The following is a 15,013-nucleotide window of genomic DNA, read 5'->3' as shown; positions in this document are numbered from 1 at the left end:
AGATGATGATGCGCAGTGTGTCTGTGTATTCAAGTGTGTAAAAGTAGGTGTTCTGTGTCTCTGTGTCTAAGTTTATGCGTTTGTATATGTGTTATGTTTGATATTGTATGTGTGTGATAGTATGTATGCACATTTGGGCATGTGTGTGTGTCTTTGTCAAAGTCTGCATGTTTGTGTGTCGTTAAGGCACGGCAGGTGTTTTTGGTTTTCAGGGCAGTCCAGAGGAGACCACTGCAAGGCCGGGGTGTCGGAGGGAGGCGTGTCCAGCATGCACAGCTTTGGGGCAGTCTGGCGTCAGGACGCGGCCATTCTCCCCCACACTTCCTGTGATGGACAGACGGGCCTTGTTCCGCATGGCTTCAGAAAAAGACAGCTATAGGGGGAAAGATGGAGGGGAAACACAGGAGGGAGTGGAGATAGCAAGGTGGAGAGTTTGTTTGAAAAAAAGCACCTTGTAGACATAGATACCGTACCAAAAATGCAACCACTTGCATAAAGACAGACATTTCTATACAAACACATGCACTAAAAACGCTTATACATGCATGTGCCTGTACATACACCGTACACACGAGTACAATAACAATCAGAAAAGTCTGAGGGTGCAAACACACATACTGCATAGTTAAAACAATGCTGTGAAAGTTTTGCTTTTTGCATCTACTTTTGTTGTTGAAGATATTACCTTGGACTTTTGGAAATGGTCATGGGCATTTTTTTTCTAGCTATTAATCAAAAAAAAAAAAAATCGATTTCTCAAAAAGATTATCAGCTGTGGCCCAAAAGCAAACTATGTTTTATAAATAAAGGTCACATGGACTCATAAGTGGATTGCATATCGGAAACCAGCCAGATTGTGAAATTAGAGATTTTAAAGGTGCCCTGTCGAGTTTTCTTGTAACCAAATAAAATATTTACAATCAGTGTTTCTCACCAAAACAGGCTGTGTGTGTCCCTGAAGTCTAACAAATGTGTTAAGTCCATTTTCTTCCTGATAAAACATTTGCAAAACTGATTTTTGTAATATTTTACATTGTGCATTGTTTACATCCACATATGCCTGCTAGATGTCTTCGTCCCTGCCTTTGTTGGTGCATTACTATGTTTCTTAGTGAGTTACTGCTACCAACTGAAACTATGGCAGTATGTGAATCACGCTGTCAGCATGGTCATGTGCATGGTGTGAATCCACCCCAGACATATAAACATTCAGATCTTACAAAGGCTATCACACTGTCTAAGTGCTAGCAAAGTTCAAATAATGGCAAAAGTAAATGTGAAAGCGGGCAGAATCAAATGTACAAAGTTGACAAGAGGATTCAGGTTGTAGACATCTGCATTTCATAGGTGATCATGCATTTCTGGGTTCTGGGTTTCAGTAATCTGACAGATTCAGGGGAGGATTTGAAAGGATAGGATTTGAAAGGTTAGGACTTTGGAAGGACAAAAGGAAAACATGAAGGAGTGATTTTTCTTCCAGGGTTTCAGATTTATAGAGAGGGAGTGACTGACCATACCGCTCAGAGTAGGGTGACACTTCACACAGACGGGCTACTCTCTGATTTTTCAGTAAAGGTTGTGTTGCTGCTGTTGGATGAAAATCTCATATCTCTGACAGCTGAAAAACTGAATTTTCAGATAGATAACCATGTGCTGTACCAATGTTTCTACTGTAACTCAAGTTAAAGGGTTTTACACAGAAACCATCAGCAATCCAGAGAGAATAACCTCTGCAAATGATGCTAGGAAAGAAAATATTGTTCAGTTTCATCGTTGATTTCTGAAGCATAGCAATTTGATGTTCTCCTTATAAACTAATAGCCTTTCTGCAGTATCTAGACTTGTAAAACGAACTTCTGGATACACAAATTGTAGGACAATCTGAAAATAGGCCTTTATATGCATTATTTTTCATCTATATAACAGTATTCACAAACAGCCAACTGTGTTTGGTAATACACTGCCAGAAACCGAGACAAAAGTATGCTCCTCTCCTCTTTCAATGACTGCTGTCATTCTGATGTACAGCTCATTTAAAAACTAAAGAGAAAAAATGTAATTTACTACTCTAAAAGAACATCTAAGAAAATTTCTGAGGAATCTATATTTTTTTTTAGATGTTTTGGATGGTATTATTGCAACTTGAAACTCTTTTGGATGATTAAAGTCAGACATATATGGTATATGTCTAGAGAGTTTCACAGCAGACTACATTAATGGAGGGAAAGCTGTTTAGATCAGTGTTATTGCTTCTGAGCATAGTCCAAAATGCTCCACTCTCAAAATGGTTTATCTGTGGTAAACTTTATACTTCATTTAAAGTTGGTACTTTTACTTTTTAACAGATAATAGCCAATATTTAGTGTACCACATTTAGCGCGCTTTTATTTTTGCATCCTCTGTATTGATCGTGCTAATTATCTCAAGGTGATCATCAAATATGGCCTTATATTGCTTCTGAATGGTTTGGTCAGCAGATCATCAAAATGAAGTCCAATTTTTCCTTTCACTTCAGTTACTTGCTCTTTTACAGCAATAAACAGGAGTCATCTTTTTACAACAACATCACTAAGTAGCCTTCTATATGAAGTGTTTCTTTCATCAATTATTCCTCTGCATTAACAGTAAGTAACTGGGTTATTTTGAAGTCGTCAGGGCTGGAATAAGTCAAAATGCCTGTTTGGAGCATCTACAGCAGGGGTGCACAACTCCGCTTTATGGACGACACATTAAAGGTACAGAATGTGGATAGGAAAAAGTGCCAACTCCTAGCCACCAAGCTGGGAAAGGTCAGTTCAGCAGGAATAAACTAACTCTAGCTATTATGCACAGAATAAGGTTTTTGTACCTTCATTGTTATCATGTCCTGGTCTGACCAATATACATTTGAAACAGAAAACCTGGTAAATGCAGATCTATCAGGTAATTAGAATAAAACCACCACCACTATTTTGATTGGCTGCTGTGATTAGTTATAGTCGGAACTAGAAGTTACGATTAGTAAATATTTTTCCCCATAAGAGATTGACTAATAATTATTAGCATTTTAGACAGTAACCATTGTACTTGGTGAAGGGATTCACAACTTAAAAAACTCACTACCACTCAATCAGCTGATGACTGCAGGTAGACCAATATCTCTGAACAAAAATTAAAAGCAATTAAAAACTGCTGCGGGGCAAAAATTCATCCTCCTATTTCATTTGTTCCCTAAATAATTCAAACTTCTCTGATTAGATATTTTACCTGAATGGACAAGATTAAATCGGTATTTCAAAGGAATGTTGTGCAGCAGAAAGTTTGCTCAAGTTACCAAAAGCCCAGTCTCACCCTAAATTGGTTTGAATTAGCTTAACAGCCACCGAACAAACGGTGTATTTTCTGCTTTCATGCCCACCTCACAAATGACTTCATCTGCATGTTCTCCTGACATTGTGAATAATTACTGAGAAGTTTAGTAATGAAAATTGTGGAGAAAGACTGGACAGCCAGACATAAAAATGTCTTACAGAGTTTTTCTTCCTGAACTATCTATGACATTATGGTGTGAAAAAGTTTTACTCAGACCCAAATCCATAATGATTGGTGTTCACACGTTAACCAATTAATTTGTAGCTAGAAGCAGTCACAGATTTTAATGAGGACACCAAACTAACAAACCTTTTTTTGATAGCAGGATAAGTAGACTATCCATACAAACTCATAATAGTTTAACCAAGAAAATACTGAAACATTGGAATAAAATCCCAACATTTGAGCTTTAGGTATTAGTATGAATAAACGTGAAACTTTTATGATAAATGCTGATTATTATTAGACCTGATATATCAGGAAGTCCCTTTTATTCCAATCCTATTTTGTTTTCGTCAATAAAAAACTAGACTGAAGGGCAGTATATAATATATGTACAGTATTAAAACTTAATTCATAAGTCAATTAACTGATTAGTCAGAAAATGAATTTTTTAAGCAAAAATGCCAAAAATGACCTAGTTCCTCCTTATCAGTTGCTTCTTTTCTTTGTCTTTTGTGATCTTAAATGGAATATTTTGGGGTTTTTACACTGTTTGTGGGACAAAACAAATGTAAAATCTTCACTTTGGGCTTTGGTAAACAGTCATGGGCACTATTTTCTGACATTTTATGGACAAAATGATGAATCAAATAAATGAGAAAACAATCAGCAGTTTAAATTATCATAAAAATAATTGCTATTTGAAGCCCTATACAGTATATTAAATATTATTTAATACAATGGTAGACCTGGAGGCCGGAGTTGTTCATCCCTGCTTCATCAATATCTTTTTTTAACGATAGAATTACAATGCAGGTGCCTAGTCAAGTCATCGGCAAAGGGCATCACCATCAATGTCATCATCATCACCATCATCATCATCATCTGCAGCCAAAGACGATGGAACCAAATCTGTAGTCACACAAATCAAACCCCATTCTAGCCTGGGATGAGAGCTAAAGAATGAAAAATAACAACCATAACAAAACTCAAAACGAATTTAAACCCAAAAATCTATGGAAATATAAGGCCAATAAATAAACAAAACAGGCAAAATAAATTTTCATGAAACATAAAAAGCTACATTGGTTCCACAATGCTTGACCACATCCTCATCACCACATGAAGAACAACACGGTTGCGTGGGGCTGCTGCGACAGCCTCTACATCGACAATACAATAATCTACAGCACTACCACCATGATCAACACCACCATTACCCCACCTATATGGGAGCCTCTAAATCCTACCCCTATATCTTGACCCCCTCGGAGCCGTACACGTTGTACCCCTCCCTATAAGTGGCTAGATTCTGGGTGCTGGGGGAGGGGCTGGGGCAGTGGGGGGGGCTAAGGTCCACCTTCATGCGCTTGGCTTCGGCCCGTGACTTGTAGCAGAACTCGACCAGGGCCACCAGCATGGCCAGGCCCAGGCCTCCCACAAGGATGTAGAAGACCCCAGCCACGTTAGACAGGCTCAGAGCCTGGGACGACTTGTCCTGGAGAGAGGGGAGGGAGGAGTCGAGCCCAAATGTTGGCAGAGTTAAAGGATGGGTGTTGGGGAAGGTAAGGTGAGAGGATGGGTTAGTTTAGGTAGGTGCATGAAAAGGAAGATTAGTAGGGATAGGGAAGACAGGTGGAGTGAAAAATATGAAAGATGGGAGAAGAATGGAGAAAAGAATGATAGAGAAGGAAGGGAATGAGGGATAGAGGATGTGGAGACAGCAAGAAAGAAAGGAGGGGGATGTCAGAATATGGGGGAGTGTTGAGAGTACAGATAAAGAGGTGGGGAAAAAGCAGACAGGGACAATAGGGTACAAAGGATTAGATACAAAGAAATGGAGATTGTCAGAGAAAAAAATACCCAGAGACAAATTCCAGTATTATATTGTTACTGCTGTACTATTCTGTGCTACTCTACAATATTGTATAGTTATGAATTATCACATTATTACATTCTACTTCTACAACTACAATTATTACAACACAGCAACTACATACACATTCTACATATCTGTAACAGTCAGTACAACTACAGCACACTCTACATTTCTACAACACAGTGATATCAGAACAGCTTGATTGAAGTCAAAAAGAGTGTAAATCACTTTTGATAAATCACAGAGCAGGCTTTAATCTGAGCGGTGATGACATTTGACAGTAGTCTTGATGAAATTTAAAGGCTCCAGTGGCCTGTTCTAAACATCTAGAGCAACTCCCTAGTTCTATATTGTGAAAATCCTAAAAATTTTTCCTGTCCAACAACTTCTTTTCTACTCTGAAAATAAAAACGTAATGAATGTTTTTAAGTGCCAAGATATTCAGTATAAATTAGCTGTAACACTTTAATATCAATGCTAGTATACAATACGGTAATGCTTTAGTCACAAAGTCACATTTTTGAATGTTCAGCTGACCTGCTGTAAATTGGGGTCTTCATACACTAATGATTAATCTATATTAGCCTAAGTATTTAATTGCAAGTGAACAAACTGAACATTTGACCTATAATTAGTACCAAATAATAGTTTGTCCAGAGAACTACCTAGAATATTATTTAAGAAAATGTGCACCTGTAAAATAAAGCATTACCAAGCATGACTCCAAGTTATGGAAATAAATAGATCCTATAAGTAGGTTTTAGTCCTATTTAAATCTTAAACATGAAAGCAAAAGTTACTATTGCTGAAACTAAAGAAAGGGCGGTATTCTCATCTGGTGGATGAGTTTCAAGCTACCAAAGATGGGCAAGTGTATGAGATCAAAATAAAAGCATGTGAGTGAAAATTGGCTGATGATAATCAAAATTTACATTAGATTTCTAATGCTGACTGTAATGAAGATGGAATTGCCACAGATTGCTACAGAAACTGAACAAGAATCTGAGTTTAATCTGATGCAGATTTGGATAAATGTGGTCTACCATCAGAATAGAAATAGGAAAAACTTTGGAGTAAATCACTAAATGGACAGTCTGGTCTGTTTTGGACCACATTCGAGATATGTTTCAGGTTAATTGAGAAGGTGCTCAAAAAGTTATTTCTCAGACAGTAGTTGCAGTAATCTGGAGTGTATTCAGGATGAGAGTTTCAGGCTAGCGTTCTGTGGGCCACAGCAGCGTGAGACTGACCTTACTTCCAGAGTCCTTGGGTCCACACTCTCCCTTGTCATACCACCATTTGTTTTTCAGTTTGTCTAAGACGCCTGCTTCGCTCAGTTTCAAAACTGCAAGGTTTACCGGGGTTCTTCGCGTGTAAAAATAACATAAATAACATCATAGGTCATGTTATTTTATGTTATTAGGGTATTTCACATTTGCATTGAACAGCTAAGTCACACAGAAACTTTTTGTCAAGATCAAGTGACCTAGCATGGATCCCACTGAGTACATGTGTGTATGCTCGTTGAGGAGGGGCTGGGGGGAGCAAGGAGCTAAGGCGAGCTACAGACATATGAGTGGGACCCACCTTTGTCACTTCAGGTAACACACCCATACTGCCCCAGCTGATCCTGCACTGAACCAGAGGCAAGTACTGTTAAGCCAGGACTATTGGCATCAGGCTAGCACTGTGCTACAACTGGGAGAGTGAGCTGCAGTGAGACAGGTCTGAATCTGTAGCTGAGGATTTCATAAATTTAAAGACTTTAAGGGCTTCTATCCCGTTACAGGAACAATCTTTTCTCCTTGCACTGAGATCCCACACCCCTTCCTTAATACATCTTTTCACTCTAGTCTAACTTGTTGAATTCTTCAAGCACTGTGAGGCTATTTTAGCTATGCTAGCAGTGTAGCTCGAGGAATGGTAATGTAAGTTTGTTGCTCGGCCCACCTCTTGGTCCAAGCTGAAATGTGTCAACAACTACTACACTGAAATTTTGTACAGACATTCGTGATTCCCAGATGATGTATCCTAATGATTTTGGTGATCCCCTGACTTGTCCTGTAGCGCCACCAAGAGATTACATTTGTGGTTTTTACTGAAATGTCTCAACAACTATTGGACTAGAAATTTTGTTCAAAAATTCAAGTCCCCCTCAGAATAAATTGTAATAACTTTAGTTATACCCTGTCTTTTCCTCTAGTGCCATCAACTGTCAACTGGTCAAAATTATAATTTGTCCAATATTTAAAATGTCTAATCTAAAACTAATGCCATAATGCAATCTAAACTTTGTGTTTAGTGCTGATTAGCAAATGTCAGCATGCTAAAATGCTAAACTAAGATGGATAAAATGGTAAACATTACCTGCCAAACATTAGCATATTAGCATTGTCAGTGTTAGCATGTTAGCTTGCTATCGGCCTCATACAGCTGTTAGCGTGTTTGCAGACTTGTTTAAATTTTGCAAGAAGGTGGATGGACTGACAAATGGTTTTATGTCTCAATTTAGGAATTAGCGTTATTCCAAGCAAGATGGGTATGTGTAACTAAATGTTTACTGTTATTGTATAAAATACATGGTAGATAGGCTGTGAACAAGTACGAATCATATTAAAGCTTTGCCTTAAACATACAGGAGAAAACATATTCAGGAACTAACAGTAACAATAGTTTTAAAAATGTTTGATTCTTTAACACAGTGAAGGAAACTGAACTGAAAAAAAAAAAACCCTGAATAGGATTGTTGAAATTCTACAAATGAACAGGAGATGTAGGAAACTTGGAAACATGTAATTACATTCTGCTTCTATCAATTATTCATCCTCCCCTTTGCCTCAAGTCAACGTGAGACTAATAGAATCTGAGAGCTATGATTTGACTTGGGTCTCACTTTCCCATTAAACGTTTTAAAGCCCATTTTGTCTGCTGGGTACTTGAGCAACAGGTTTTCACCTGTGGTTCAGTTTGGAGTCTTTCTGTCATTCTTCCTATTTGACTCTCACTCCAGACTCCCCCTATTCTCTCTCCTCTCCCCAGAGCTGCCACTAGGGGGCTAATATTCCTGTCTTGGCAGTAACTGCTCTCTTCTCTTTTTCCACATATCCATCACTGAACCCTCCTATCATTACCTCACACTTTGTCTTTTCAGAGGGGCATTAGATCTTTAAAATGGTTATTATTACGAGGTGTGCTTTATTGATCTTGGCAGGCCCTCACCCTTGAAAATAGACAATTTTTATTTTTTTTTGATGATTAAACGTACAATTATAAAATATATTGATCTTTTAAAAATGCATCTTTGCTCTCTTTTTGGTCTATAAAAGAGACAGCCAACAGATTTCTTTTAAAAAATTACATTTTTGGAAATTTTTCTTTACCAGGAAATAATATTCACTTTTTCTGCATCTCAACAAGCAAAGTTTTGTACCTTTGTCGCTGAGCCTGAACCTTCTATATAGAAAGGCACACACCACTAACAACAGATGCAACACTTTGCCTATTTTTCAAGCTGCAGGGTATCTCAGAAGATTTATGGTGTCACTTTTGCCCTCCCTGTTTGCTGCTTGACTCTTTGCCAGGGCAGATGCATGGGTTACTCTACCAGGATGGGGGCCGTCGCGGGCTGCCCAGCCGGTGAGCGGCCCCCATCCCCTAGTGGTGGGGTGGGCAGACAGAGAGGGCTAACCTTGGAATCCCCTCCCCCGCTGCCACATTCTCCTTTGTCATACCACCACTTGTTTTTCAATTTGTCCAACAGGCCCTGCTCGTTGAGCTTTAGCACGGCCAGGTTGACCGCGTTTCTTTAAGTAAAAAAGGAGGGACAGATAAGATAGTTTGGTCAGAGCAGAGGATGGCAGGACAGACATACAAGATGGACGTGGGGACCAAAGCCAGGAGGAAGAAGGAGAGGGAAACGAGGAGGAGAGGGACCAGAGGGAGGAGAAATCATATGGGTTGAAGGGTCAAAGGTGGGTTAGTGGGGAAGGATGCTCCCCAGACAACGCTCTCTCTTACTCTTTCTCTTTGAGTTTCTTTCTACTTCAGAGCCTTTTTTCACATTTATGTCTGTTCACCTCACATTTTCTGTTTTATAAAATATATTTTCTGTTATTTTTTCTATGCATCACTCCTCTGTCGCTCACCATTACTGGGTTGAACTCACAGAGGATGCTCCACAGTGTGTGTCAGATTGCTGGTATAAATTGTGTTAACCAGGTCTCTGTAGCCTGCTGATGGTGCGCCTGTCCCCTCCTGCTGTCTGTATGTGTGTGAGTGTGTGTGTGTGTGGTTGTGTGGCTCCAGTTTCCTACAGCCCTCCTGCTCACACCCCTGAAGGAATTGACCTCCAAACAAAATTCAAGGGACATGGGGCTAAACATTGGGCATTCATGCTACTTGTGCACATGTATTCATCTAAGCTCTTTATTTCTAGCATGTTCATAAAGAGAGGAGCTGCAACTCATTATTTTAGCATATAATCAAAATCAAAATGCTGATATTTAAAACATACTTTCAATTAGTAAATCAGTTGTCTATTTTTTTAAGCAGTTATGATCCTTGTCTTACAATGCAGTTTAAAGCATGGATCTTTAAAAAGGTTTTAAAAGTAGTTGCATTGTGGAAAGCTTCAACACTCGATACTCACAACTGTGAGTCAGCTTCTAAACAAAAGGAATCCATCCTTTTCAAAATGCTGAGTTTTGCTTGAGTGTGATTTAGTTAGATATTTCAAAAACATACTGTACCTTGTGAAAGCTGTGCAATTTAGAAGCAAACTCTCGGCTGTCAGATGTTAGTGCTTCTAACTTGCACTTCCGTACATCATCCAGAAAACTTCAAAGAATCCATGCTTTAAAGTGTGTTATCATGCAACAATAACTTTAATAGGCAAGTAGAGATGACAAAATGGATTACGTATCTTGAGAAATTGTTGAATCTCTCCAAGTTGATTTTGGTAGTGTACTGACATGAATTCCCTGGAAAGTAATGTGCAATCAGTCTAATCTGCTATGTTAAACTTTAGAATGTGGGTGGCAGTATCATAGGCTATATGTAACATTATGTTAGTATTAATATTAGTATTAATAATATTATATTAAGCTAAAACTATGCCCTTTTTGCAACAAACAATCCAACAGCAGTTTTATGAGACATAGACAAGCAAAAATGGAAATTCTTATATTCATCAACCACTGTATTGTCCTCTTTTAATTTGCTCCAATTTTCACCATTCTACTATTCCTGCAATTGTTTCTGGATAGCGTCAGTCTCTTTCCTTTCTATAATGTCCACAAGTGTCAACAAAACATGGTTACAGGAGCTGAATGATTTTGTTAATTTATTCCCCACATATCCTTTATACGTTCATTTTGTCCTGTCTCTCTTTCTTTGGTACACCCAGGACTGTTCTTCTTCTACCCCCTCTGATGACCACTCTTTTGTTTGTGAGATGCTTTAACCCATCAGACTAACCTGCCTATCTGTAAATCCCGTCTCATTTCAGGGTGTGATGGCTTGTGACTGATATGTTGTCAGTTCAGGGCCATGTAGGAAAGCAAAAGTAAAACACTCTCTCCACTCAACAAATACTATACTGCTCAATTCATTATTTACATGTATATTCACCTTTGTTTCTTCTTACTTATTTTGCCAATGCTAAATTGAAAGGTATAAAACCTTCTATAGGTCTAGCTCACTGAGTAAACATAATCAAGAAATTAAGAGAGAGACAGTGTTGTCTGGGGTGATCTAAGCTACAGGCCATAACTAATCTCATCAACATAAGGGGTATGGATGAAAACAATTCAAATATATCTGTGAGCCATGATAAAAACAGTCACATAACATATCATATGAAAAAGTAGTTATATTTCAGGAAGAATACTTTCCTAATCATCAGGGTATTCATTCTTCTCATCAACGTCAATCAAGTCAAATTAGCCTTATGATTTGTGTATTGAGAGAAGAGGCAGGCTCACCTGATGTGCACATTCCCAGCCACATGCGTGCATCAGATAGATCGGGTTTCCATTGTTGAGAGAAGCCAGAGACAACCATGGATAGTCCCAGAAATGTGTTTTGAAGGGGGCTTAAAAAGGGACCTATCCACCTGCTGTCTTTCACTTTCCCCCCATAAACGGAAAAACCTTTGTTTTTGTAAATAAAAAGAGATCAACTACAGTGACTGTGCATTTGAGGGACTTGTATGCACCACACACAGGGGAAAGTTATAGGGACAGGATGTGAGGCTGATGTGCTGTTTGTGTTTTGCCTTTTATAAGGCAAATCTCAAATACTGACAGAGAGAGATGGAGTGAGAAAAGAGAGAGCAAGTAGTCCGACTTTACTGAATGTAGTCAATTATTTTCCCTCAACAAGCTCTTGGCACATTATGTTGACAAGGTCTCGAAACTGTTGTCATAGTCACCTGAAAGATTAATTATTTGCATTTCTAGCATTCCTCAGTGAAACCTACTGGGACTGTTAGTTTAGGCCCACGTTAACAAGCCAGATAAACAAGTGTCTGCTTAGGGAAAATCTAAACAAAAGGACCAACTTTATTAGCTATTTATTCACTCACTTTCTCACTTGTTTCCTCCATCTTACACTGTCTTTATTAAAACACACACACTGTCATGTATTTTTTTTTTGAATAAAATACTGACAATTCCTAGATTTGGGTTTTAATTTGGCATTGTTCAATTACCAACCACTTTAATTGGTTTAAGAATTTAAGTGACATTTTCCTTTTTCATTTGTGACTGAGTTTTTTTGGCGTGGGATCCTGTATTGTGATTCCTTTCTAGTCCCCCCATTGGCCAGGCCCCTCTACTTCCCATTTCTCACTTTTTGTTTCCTGTTTGTCCATAAATTCCCCCTTGAGGCCCTGGATGTAGTGGCAGCAGTCTGAGGTTCTGCCTCTCCTCACAGTCAAATTCAGTGAATAAATCTCTCCTATAATAATCATAATCATAATCATCATCATCACTACCATTTCTGAGGATGAAAGGAACAGAGGGACAAGATGACTGACAAATGGACAGAGTTACCTGTAAGGTGGCCCTGTGGAGAAACAGTGATCGAAAGAGCAACAGGGAAGAGAGGATGGATACGAGCATAAAGGGGAAGGGACAAATGACAGCGACACAGGACACAGGAATGGAGCTAACAGGCCTTAGATTAGCAGAGCGATGGCAGTATATAGTGAGGAAAAAAAATACAAGAAAGAAAAAAAGGCAAGAAAAATATGATGAAATATGTAATCTACATACTCAACACACTTGTCTATGTATATCGCTGCTGCTGGGTGAAAACCTATTAAATCATTAATACATAAATTGTACTGGTGCTAAATTTTGTATGTCTTATCCTTATAACCCCTAGCACTAACAATGTCAAATGTAGCTAAATTCTAAAATTTTTGTGGGTGAGATGTTTTCACCTGACAGCAGTGACTGGTTAATCTACTTGTAGTATAAAAAGCACAGCAGGGTAGGTGGAATATCGCAGCAATAGTACAGTATCAGCCTTGTTACTGTTTCCTATTGTTACACTATTCCACCCACCTTAACTGTGAGCCTTTTGGTGTAGCAATGCCATATCCTTTGGAGTCCAAGTTCCCCCCGACTTTCATGGTGTCACAAGGCTTGCGCTGCTCTGTGTATTCGTTCATGGTGGACTCCAGGAGGAAGGCGTACTTCCCCTTGGACTTGCGGACCCTCGCCACGCCCTCCGCTGTGGTTTTGGTGAAGACAGTTGGCTCGGCAGATTTCATATATGACCACATCTTCTCGTATACAGCTATTTTGGACCTCTGGGATTGTGGAGAGTGAAGAGGAGAGAGCAGAGGTTAATTAGGAATGAATGGGTCACATTTTGCAAATATACAAGGCCAGATTCTCTCACAGAATCTAGTTTTTGTGGTCAAGTGAGGAGAAGAGAAACAATGTTGGGTAAGGCCACTTACAAATTATTTCACTTGGGGAAAAAGATGACAGATTGAGAGAAAGATAGCCATGTCACTCCTAAATAGCCTAAGTGTTTCACAGGTGTAGATAAGGGAGAATTGTGTGGGTGGCTTAGGTCTTACAAAGCAAAGAACACAGTGTGAGTTATAAGACTATTGAACCTCAGTAGATAACACTTAGCATTCAAGTGCCCCTATGAAACAGGATTCAGGTAATTTGACAAAAGCTAACACTATAGTAGTTCACTGAAGGTATTTAATTTTTTTGCACTTTCTGTCGTAAGTTTATTCCTTTAAAGAATAAGGTTGGTGATATTCTATATTAATACTATCAACAAATTCAAGGAAAATATCAAAACAAAAATGAATTAATCGTGCTAATCATATATCATGATAATCAAGTATTACCGGTGTAGCCAAGTAGCTTATTCCTCTTTAACAGAGGCTTTAAATTTTGTCCAAAAACTATAAAAACACATCAGCCCCAATTGTTGTGTTCTTTCAATACAAAGAACACAGCTACTGTAGTTTATTTTGAGTCAGTCCCACATACTGTATTTTGTACTCCTGCTGCTCAGAATACTCAATAGCCAAATGTGGATTAATCTGCAGCTGAAAATAGTCCCCAGCAAATGAGGTATTTACTCCTGACTGAATAAAGTTTGCTAAAAACTACAGTGCCCAGCTGTTTTAGTACAGTACTTAGCTCTGAAAAACTATATATATGTGACCTGTTCTAAAAGATTTGTGTCTTCAATAAGAATGAATGGGCTTGGGGCTGAGAGCCATAGACAAGGTAGCAAACAAACCAACACATCGTTGCTTTTCAGGGGATTTGCCGCCTTTAAGAAAAGTACACAACGATGGCAGCTTTAACATTCAAGACTGGCATGTTATTGTTAATGCATCCATGCTGCGAGTCTACTTCTGGATTGTCATTCACACCTCAACGGTGCCCAAAGCAGCTTCTCTAACCACAGATTCTATTATTCAAATCAACATACCATCCTTAATGAGACAAATAGGAAAAATCTGAGATGGTATATACACAAGATGTGACAGCTGAGGAGATGAAAACAATGCTCACTATTCATTACACGTTTACACAATGACACTAAATGCTGTTTATTGATCAGGCACAAGCATTTTTTCCATGCTTCTTCAATAGAAACAACAGTACAGTTCTGAGTTTTTACTGCATTTCATTTATTGCTCTAGTTTCTCATGATGTAGAGCTAACTGCTGAGGCTTTTGACTCTTATAGTCCTTGAATAAAATAACACTGCTGATGGAGGGCTCTGTCTTCCATCTTCCATTTTGATCCTCTAGCATATAATGACATTTATAACCACATTTAAAATGTAACACTACATCTCCCCTTGACAAGTCAAGCATCAATCTTTCTTTAAATGAGCTTATGACTGGAATAATGGCATACTGATCTGGTTGTGCAGTTATGAATTTGGTCATCTGCACTAACAGAAGAGCTTGTCAGAGGACATCTGGCATGATGCACTAGATTGTATTATATTGTGTATATAACATGCAGATGTGCATATTTGCGTCTGTGAGTTTATATGTGCAGTTCTGTGCACAAGTTTACATGTGAGTTTGTGAATTAGTGTGTTTCTGTGTGTGTGTGTGTGTGTGTG

General features: G+C 38.6%; 1 protein-coding gene across 2 annotated transcripts in view; it reads right to left on the bottom strand.

Annotated features, from left to right (window-relative positions):
- Positions 1–208: 208 nt before the first annotated feature.
- Positions 209–15,013, bottom strand: part of gria4a (glutamate receptor, ionotropic, AMPA 4a) — a 99,139-nt gene continuing 84,334 nt past the window's right edge. The window contains exons 15-18 of one of the 2 annotated variants that reach the window (XM_040130407.1): positions 12,961–13,208; positions 9,081–9,195; positions 4,874–5,011; positions 209–373 (exon numbers count right to left, since the gene is read on the bottom strand). In XM_040130407.1, coding sequence (XP_039986341.1) covers positions 209–373; positions 4,874–5,011; positions 9,081–9,195; positions 12,961–13,208 — 666 coding nt within the window. Of the gene's footprint in view, positions 374–4,873; positions 5,012–6,642; positions 6,758–9,080; positions 9,196–12,960; positions 13,209–15,013 lie in introns of both variants that reach the window. The other variant, XM_040130408.1, reaches the window with a different exon arrangement.

The sequence above is a fragment of the Xiphias gladius genome, chromosome 7, assembly GCF_016859285.1.
Source record: "Xiphias gladius isolate SHS-SW01 ecotype Sanya breed wild chromosome 7, ASM1685928v1, whole genome shotgun sequence".
NCBI classification, from domain to species: domain Eukaryota; kingdom Metazoa; phylum Chordata; class Actinopteri; order Istiophoriformes; family Xiphiidae; genus Xiphias; species Xiphias gladius.
The sequence above is the reverse complement of the archived record's forward strand: the minus strand, read 5'-3'. Positions and strand labels throughout refer to the sequence as shown.